This window comes from Lucilia cuprina, chromosome 5, assembly GCF_022045245.1.
Source record: "Lucilia cuprina isolate Lc7/37 chromosome 5, ASM2204524v1, whole genome shotgun sequence".
In the NCBI taxonomy this organism is placed as follows: domain Eukaryota; kingdom Metazoa; phylum Arthropoda; class Insecta; order Diptera; family Calliphoridae; genus Lucilia; species Lucilia cuprina.
The window spans coordinates 62,762,196-62,771,615 of record NC_060953.1 but is presented as its reverse complement, the minus strand read 5'-3'; the positions used below and the strand labels follow the sequence as shown (position 1 = coordinate 62,771,615).

At 28.6% G+C, this 9,420-nt stretch overlaps 2 protein-coding genes across 2 annotated transcripts in view; both read left to right on the top strand.

The window, feature by feature from the left end:
* LOC111684823 (motile sperm domain-containing protein 2-like) overlaps positions 1-8,433 on the top strand; it is a 14,123-nt gene extending 5,690 nt beyond the window's left edge. The window contains exons 4-7 of the mRNA XM_023447031.2: positions 5,801-5,894; positions 7,444-7,553; positions 7,610-7,945; positions 8,221-8,433. Coding sequence (XP_023302799.2) covers positions 5,801-5,894; positions 7,444-7,553; positions 7,610-7,945; positions 8,221-8,433 — 753 coding nt within the window. The remainder of the gene's footprint in view (positions 1-5,800; positions 5,895-7,443; positions 7,554-7,609; positions 7,946-8,220) is intronic.
* A 93-nt stretch (positions 8,434-8,526) lies between these two features.
* Positions 8,527-9,058, top strand: LOC111684824. The gene has a single exon (XM_023447032.2). The coding sequence runs from the start codon at positions 8,527-8,529 to the stop codon at positions 8,875-8,877; it is 351 nt and encodes a 116-aa protein (XP_023302800.2). The 3' UTR covers positions 8,878-9,058.
* The last annotated feature ends 362 nt before the right edge of the window (positions 9,059-9,420 follow it).

Below are 9,420 nucleotides of genomic sequence, written 5' to 3'. Positions count from 1 at the left end.
AATATTTTATTTACGACTTAGTGCTACGATTATATAGTTGCAAAAAAAAAGGTCGACTATTCGACTTTTTTAAAATTGTCCGAATTTGTTAAGACAATATTGTTTGAACTTCTAAAGTTCAAACAAGTTTCGACAGAATTTAATAATTTTTAAATATCGATTATTTTATTCTATTCGACGTTTTCAATTTTTCCAATTGGTATGAGATTTTTAATGGAGATAACTTTTCGACAAAAATATGTCTTGGAAAGTCTATTAAAAAAAATTGTCTCAATAAAGAATATTTCTATCATGAAACAAACTTACCGTCTTTTTTAACAATATAAATTAGGGTTCTATAGTTAAAACGAAAAGTCGACTTTTCGAGTTTTTGCATTTAGTTAAAAGTCGATTTTTCGACTTTTAATATTTTATAAATAGTCGACTTTCCAACTTTTTCGACTTTTTCAGACTTTCCAACTTTTTCGACTTTTTCAGACTTTTCGACTTTTTCCGACTTTTTTCGACTTTTACCGACTTTTCGACTTTTTCCGACTATTTTCAACTTTTTTCGACCAGAGTTAAAAATTTATAAAGATGCCAGAAGCGTAAATTTATAATGTTGCCATTTAACATTATATTATTATTATTATTATTAATAACAAAAATTTTATTTATATTTTTTTCGACTTTTTTCGACTATTTCGACTTTTTCCAACTATTTTCGACTTTTTCCGAATTTTTCGACTTTTTCCGACTTTTCGACTTTTTCCTACTTTTCGACTTTTTTCATAGACGATAGTCGAGTTATCGACTTTTTTGGAACAAAATAGTCGACTTCGACTTTTCGACTTTTCGACTTTTTTCGACAAAAAGTCGATTGTTCGATTATAGAAAGTCGATTTATAGAACCCTAATATAAATTCGACTTTTTTCGCCCTTTTTCCAACAAAAAGTCTATTGTTCGTGCTTTTTGCTAAGCGACATTTTCCCATGGGAACACATAAATGCATATTTCCACAGAAATGTGTTTTAAAAAGATATTTTTCTGTCAAAATCGAATGACAAAAACACTCCTATGGAAGTGTGTCTTAGGAAATCTTTTATCAACAAAATAAAGTGTACCACCCTAATATGACTGCATGACTATCATCATATTTGTTTTTATTTTCCGGTTTAATTGAGAGTTTTACAGTCACTGTTGTTGTTATTATTATGGATACAATTGAAAAACAAACAAAATATACGTTGAGTTTGTTTACAAATTAATAAATGAATGAACATTTACTCTCTTCAATTAGAACAAGATCTGTTTTTGTTTCTCTGTTCTTTTTTATTTTTTTATCTTTTAAACGTTCTGTTACTCTTTAATGTCTGATAAACATTTCTTTTGTTATTAGTCTGTACTACATTTGATTTTTTTTATAATACATTATTAATTTGTTTTTATTTATTTTACTAGTTGTTATTGTTGTTGATATTATTGTTTTCGACGTATTTGTAATTGGCGCTTTTAAATAGATATAAAAATAAAACATAGAAATGTAAATAATAGCAAAACAGCTGTAGTTTTGTACATATACTGAAGAATTGGGTTTTGTTTAATATGTTTGTATTGGGAAAGGGGGGATGGTTTAATGTTCCAACTGACACCTCTTACAAACTATGAATATAAACAGTCAAGCAGACAAACAGTCAATCGGACATAAGATTTTAGTTCATTTAGCTGTTCATTCAGTACGGCAGACATTTACTCAGTCGGTAGTAAATAAGTAGCCAGCAGAAATATTGAAACAAATACAAACAACAACAACAATAGCGAACCCATACAGCCAACACACCAAGTCCAATACAACATTCATTCAATGTTTGACTGGTTTGTTTTTATAAATTTTGCTGCTCTTGTCTAAAAAGCTATTCATTCCATACATTTTAGAAATTCTACAGAATAATAAAACAAAAAATATTGTGTGTGTTTTAGTTTATTTTTGTTGGTCACAGCGTCATCTTTAAGTTTAACACAAAAAATAGAGAATAAAAATAAAACAGAAATAATAAATAATCAAAAATATTTTTGTATATTTATAAATAAGTTTCATTAAAAAAATTCAAATTATTTGCCTTTAAAGTGTTTAGAAAAAAAAACTTAATAAAATAATAAATTTTTATTAAAAACAAAAGAAATACGTTATCAAAAATAATACAAAAAAAGATTCGTTACATCTTTAAGCAGGTCACCGCCACTGCTTAAATTATTTAGAAAGTGTCAAGTTCAAAGTGATTTCGGATTTTTTGTTTTTGTTGTATTCTTAAGCATTTGACTACAACAGTGTTGTAAAACGTTATTATAAGATTATTCAAAATTACTCTCAGATACGGAAGTTTTATAAGTTCGGCAGACTTTAAAATTCTTTACACGTCCTAAAGATGCCACGGGTATGTGATCATAATAATTCTTAACATATATTTATTAAATATAATAAACATATTTACATACATAAATGTCGATAAATATACAAACAATTTTATATACATGTGTGTTTATTATTTCCTCTTTGTATCACTCATTCGTAAATATATTAAAAGCATACTTAAAAGCTTTAATTAATAGACACAGCTTTTTATTCTTAACCCATATAAGATATTAACAAATATAAACTATACACTGAGAGAAAATTATATTAATACATATAAAAACGAATAATCGAACAATCGACTTTTTGTCGAAAAAAGTCGAAATCGACTATTTTGTTCCAAAAAGGTCGGTAACTCGAATATTTTCTGTGAAAAAAGTCGACTTTGCAAATAAAAGATCGAAAAAAGTCGAAAAGTCGGAAAAAGTCAAAAACTCGAATATAGTAGGAAAAACTCAAAAATAGTTGAAAATTTGAAAAAAGTAGAAAAAAGTCAAAAAAATAGTCGAAAAGCTGAAGAAGTCGAAAAAATCGACAAAGAAGTCGAAAAAAGTCGAGAAGTCAAAAAATGTTTAAAAGTCGACTTTTTATTCTTAACCCATATAAGATATTAACAAATATAAACTATACACTGAGAGAAAATTATATTATTACATATAAAAACGAATAATCGAACAATCGACTTTTTGTCGAAAAAAAGTCGAAATCGACTATTTTGTTCCAAAAAGGTCGAGTTGCAAATAAAAGATCGAAAAAAGTCGAAAAGTCGTAAAAAGTCGGAAAAAGTCAAAAACTCGAATATAGTAGAAAAAACTCAAAAATAGTCGAAACTTTGAAAAAAAGTGGAAAAAAGTCAAAAAAATAGTCGAAAAAAGTCGAAAAGCTGAAGAAGTCGAAAAAATCGACAAAGTAGTCGAAAAAAGTCGAGAATTCAAAAAAGTTTAAAAGTTGACTTTTAATGAAATGACTTTTATAAAATACAAAAAGTGAAAAAGTCGACTTTTCGTTTCAACTATAGAACCCTAATATATAGTAAGGCATGTCCGACCTTAAGATGCCTTACAATAGTCAGTATGTTAAAAATGTGGATTATTTTTGAATTTGTCTTTCAAACTTATATTTTTACTTATTATTGGCAAAAAATGATATTTAGCGTGCTCACAAGCTTTACATGGACACATAGAATAAGTTGTTAATAACTTCTTATTAAAATTTCCTCTTATCACTATTTAGACTTGACTAGAAAACGTAAATGTAATGTAATAAACTAATTTTATTTTTTTTAAATAACTGTTTATTTCATCAGTCATTTTAAGAATTTCTATAATGAATTAGATCTTACCATAGGAAATCACCTAAGTTCTCATTAACTGTTATTGATTAACTAATTTTCTGACTAATCAACTTAAACTTTGAACATAGTAAAATGCTTTCTAATCAAATAGTAAAATTTTGATGTATTTAAAAGTAATTGATGACTAAAGGAATTAATAAATATTTTGCAATTGAAAATAACAAAAAAATATTAAATAAAAATTGATAGATAGCAAGAAATTAAGGCTTTGAAAAGTTTTTGATTTTTTTGAAACTATTAAAATTAAAAATGAACATTTAATAAAAATCATAAATAAATACTTTCAAATGATATTTCTATACACATTTTATTTTGATCTGTTGAATAAAAAAGATATTGTAATTTCTTCGGTGGATTTATTATGTCTTATTCATAACCATATAATAGGATTCTATAGTTGAAACGAAAAGTCGACTTTTCGACTTTTTTCATTTAGTTAAAGGTCGACTTTTCGACATTTTGTATTTTATGAAAATTCGATTTTTCGACTTTTTTCATTTAATTTAAAGTCGACTTTTAGACTTTTCGACTATAAGTATAAATAGTCGACTTTTCGACTTTTTGACTATTTTAGAGTTTTCAACTTTTTTTCCACTTTTTTTTTTAAATTTTCGACTATTTTTGACATGTTTCTACAATTTTCGAGTTTTTGACTTTTTCCGACGTTTTCCGACTTTTAGACATTTTTCGACTTATCGACCTTTTTCGACTTTTTCATTTAATTAAAAGTCGACTTTTCGACTATAAGTATAAATAGTCGACTTTTCGACTTTTTGACTATTTTAGAGTTTTCAACTTTTTTCCACTTTTTTAAAATTTTCGACTATTTTTGACATGTTTCTACAATTTTCGAGTTTTTGACTTTTTCCGACTTTTTCCGACTTATCGACTTTTAATAACAAAGTCCACTTTTCTACCTTTTTCACAGACGATAGTCGAATTATCGACTTTTTTGGAACAAAATAGTCGACTTCGACTTTTCGACTTTTTTGGAACAAAATAGTCGACTTTGACTTTTCAACTTTTCTTCGACAAAAAGTCGGTTGTTCGATTATTCGAAAGTCGATTTATAGAACCCTACTATATAATATTACTGTTATAAAATTCATTTTAAATTATTAAGAAATATTAATGAAATTACGAGTCTCCTGGCAACTCTAATCAAAAGCTCAATGTAATATAAAAGCTCAGCCACTTTGCAACACAAAAGAAAATGTCAAAAAATGTCAAAATTTTCTTTTTGCAACATATGAGAACAGCATATTCGAGGGATTGGAAAATTTTTTTTATACTTTAGTAAATTTTATAATTCTCAGAAAAGACCAAAGACAAAAAAGTGTACAAATCTTAAAAAAATATATATAAAAATGTTTTTATAAATTCAAAAATATTTCAAAACAAAAAACAAACCCACTGGATAAAAAGACACAATCATTAAATACAGGGTAAGTAGACTGATGGTCTATTTGTCGGGTTTGTTAGACAGACTTTTAGGCAAACCAAAAACATTCAGTCGTGTCAGTTTGCGTTGTGGTTTCTTGGTGGTTGTATATTTACATACAAATTTCCCTAACAATGTTAATGTGTTTTAGGAGGTCATCAAGAAATTGTCTCATTCATTCAGTTAGCAGCAGACAATGACATAAATCCAATTTAATATTGATTGATTATTTGCTTAAAGAACGAATATAATTGCATGAAGCATTTAATGACCAGTTTCTATGGGGTTCATTCTAATGTATGAACAAAATAAAAACCTTGTACTACAAATCATTATCCTCTCTGCAGCTAACATGTATTACAAGTCTTAAATAACTATATTTTATTTTTTGCTTTAAGTGCCTCTTATTGCACTGAAGATGCCTTTGAAGAGTTTAAAAATATCATTCAAAGTCTTTATAAAATTTGGATTATAATGTATACAAATGTAATTATAATTTTCCAGATTATTTAGTTTATAACTGCTATTCGTGGTGAAAGGATTTCGAAAGAGTTTTAGTAAATAATTTTAAATGTTTAGTAAATATATAAAAAAAAAATATCTCATTTTTAGGTCCATTTTGCCAAAAGCAGTCTACAACAGACGCCTGCTGCAGAAAAACAAACACAGATGCACGATATACCAGATCATTTTACACCACAAGATCGTAAGTTTTGTAAAATATTTGAAAAAAAAAATAACAAAAAGTTATATTTAAGTAAACCTTAGGGAAGTTTAATTTCCCCAGCATTTTGGAACTCTACTAATACCAAGTACTATTACAAGTAATAAAACTGATTTAAAACTGAGTAAAGCAGGAAATGAATTAGTAGTGAACTGGGACTGAAGTAGAACTAGAACTGAACTAAAACAGAACTAGAACTGAGTAGATCTGCACCAGAACTTAACTAGAACTGAACTAGAACTGAACTAGAACTGAACTAGAACTGAACTAGAACTGAACTAGAACTGAACTAGAACTGAACTAGAACTGAACTTGAACTGAACTAGAACTGAACTAGAACTGAACTAGAACTGAACTAGAACTGAACTAGAACTGAACTAGAACTGAACTAGAACTGAACTAGAACTGAACTAGAACTGAACTAGAACTGTACTAGAACTGAACTAGAACTGAACTAAAACTGAACTAGAACTGAACTAGAACTGAACTAGAACTGAACTAGAACTGAACAAGAACTGAACTAGAACTAGAACTGAACCAGAACTGAAATAGAACTGAAATAGAACTGAACTAGAACTGAACTAGAACTGAACTAGAACTGAACTAGAACTGAACTAGAACTGTACTAAAACTGAACTAGAACTGAACTAAAACTAAACTAGAACTGAAATAGAACTGAACTAATATTGAACTAGAACTGAACTAGAACTGAACTAGAACTGAACAAAACTTAACTAGAACTGAACTAGAACTGAACTAGAACTGAACTAGAACTAAACTAGAACTGAACTAGAACTGAACTAAAACTGAACTAGAACTTAACTAGAACTGAACTTGAAGAGAACTAGAACTGAACTAGAACTGAACTAGAACTGAACTGGAACTAAACTAGAACTGAACTAGAACTGAACTAGAACTGAACTAGAACTTAACTAGAACTTAACTAGAACTTAACTATAACTAAAATAGAACTAGAACAGAACTGAACTAGAACTGAACTTGAACTGAACTAGAACTGAACTAGAACTGAACTTGAACTGAACTAGAACTGAACTAGAACTGAACTTGAACTGAACTAGAACTGAACTAGAACTGAACTAGAACTGAACTAGAACTGAACTAGAACTGAACTAGAACTGAACTAGAACTGAACTAGAACTGAACTAGAACTGAACTAGAACTGAACTAGAACTGAACTAGAACTGAACTAGAACTGAACTAGAACTGAACTAGAACTGAACTAGAACTGAACTAGAACTGAACTAGAACTAAACTAGAACTTAACTAGAAACAAACTAGAAATTAACTAGAATTGAACTAGGACTGAACTAGAACTGAATTGAAATAGAACAGCACTAAAACAAAACAGTTTTTAACTTTTTTATCTGCGCTTGTTCTAATTTTACAAATCTTGTTACCCCAACTTCAAATGTCATTATTTTTTTTTTATTTCACAATTTTCAAAATTGTTAATATTTTTATTAAAATTCTTTTTCATATTTTTCTTAACAATTTCCAAAAAACCCAACAGACGATATGATGCGAGTTTCTCCACAAGATTTTTTGAAATTTTCACGCGGTGAAGCTAAAGAAAGTATACTGGAACTGACCAGCACAAGTCTTTACCCAGTAACGTACAAGGTAAGCAAAATAAGTTCTTTACAAATAAAATTATTTAATTTAATTTTTTTTTTTAGATACAAACAACATCACCGGAAAAATTTCGTGTACGACCCCGTCTGGGCATTTTAAATCCAGGCGAAACTATACAAGTTAATATTTTACTAAAACCTGAACACAATCTTTCCGAAAGCGCTAAAGATAAGTTTTTAATCATGTGTTTACCAGCAGTCGATGTGCAATCAAATCAAAATGTTGATTTTTGGAAGAAATTGGATAATAATACGACCAATATTGAACAACATAGATTATGTTGTATCTACAGCGATAACGAAATGATGCCCAATACGACAATGGTTAGCAATGGTTATAATGCCAGTTCGGGTGATAAAAAAGTTAAAAGTTCAACTCAGGTTAGTGATCTTGAATTAGAATATATCTATCATATTTATTAAGTTAGAAAAGATCGATGAAAGATTTTGAAAGTAATTATTTCGATTGATCTAAGAAAAGTTCAAAAAGCAACAGATAATAATTTCAGCAAATTTCATTTAAAAAACTAAAATTTAAACGCGAACTTGTGATCTAATAAGTTAAACAATTGCTTCATTTATGTAAAATGTGTTACAGTTTGCAGTTTTTACAAAAATGTTAATCTTTTCCTTATTATCCTTCATTTTCCTTACAGCTGTCTGAAGAAACACAACGTTTAGAAAAACAACTACGAAACACAGAAATTTTACAACGTGTCACTCTAATCATTGTAATCATACTATCGGTGGCTGTTTTTTATCTGCTTAAACTGCAATTATGCAACGAAGACGGTTGCTTCAGCAAGGATGAGGCAGCCTCAAACAATGTTGACTTTGGCTCCTGTGCCAAAGGCAAAGCAGATCTATAATATTTACTTACGAAATGCAATTTGACCAAACAACGTCTTCTTAATGCCGCTGCAGCTGCCACAACTAAATGTCGCAACATTAAAGCTGCCAACATGCACAAACTGATCAAACAGTGTCAATGTCCAGATGGTTACAGTGCCACACGTGTAATGGATGATGATGGCGCCGGCATATTCATGGACAATCAGTACAATTTCAATATGCATTGCAAGAAAGAGGGTGGCGTTTTAGGAGGCGGTTATTTGGTTGGTCTCATCGCATTCGCACGTAAATTTGCCCGTTGTATTCTAACACTAACAATGTTAATTGGCATTGTTTGTGTAACATTTTATTTTTGTTCCATGTCCCGTGAATCCACCTCGGCTCTAACAACGACTAGTGCTTTGGTGCATGTAACCGAGGCCGAATATACAATAACATCTTTAAACTGGGATACATCTTAAGCGGGAGTTGGGCAAATTTTGCAGTAAATGTAGAATAAAACTTAGAATCCTTTTGTATGTGTGTGTGTGCGTGTATATTAAAAGTACTGCGGTTTAGTTGATAATTAATTCCTATAATTCCTTTTAAATGTTTTCAGTTCACATTGTACTCTTGTGTAAATAAATCCATTTTTTTTCTTTATTTTTTTTTTAGTTTATTATGCTAAAATATTTATTAATAATAAATTAACCTATTTAATTTTGTGGTATTTTAGAAATTTACTTTTTTTTTTGAATGCTTTTGATTTTTTTATATTATTATAAATTTATATTATTATTTCTCCCTGTCGTGGTCTTTGTTTGAACTAAATGTAAACTATTGCTTACTAAAATTGTTTAACAATTTTGTATCTGTTCGTTTTGCGGGTTTTGTAATTATTAAGTAAAAACTCGCTTTCAATTAACGAAATATAAAAACTAAATATACATATATATTATTGTATGGTTTAAATAAATATATAAATTTTATGAAATAATAAATTATATGTTTAAGTAATTTGCCTA

Coding starts and splice junctions, on each gene's coding strand:
- LOC111684824 (XM_023447032.2), top strand. CDS start 8,527: ATGCACAAACTGATCAAACAGTGTCAATGTCCAGATGGTTACAGTGCC.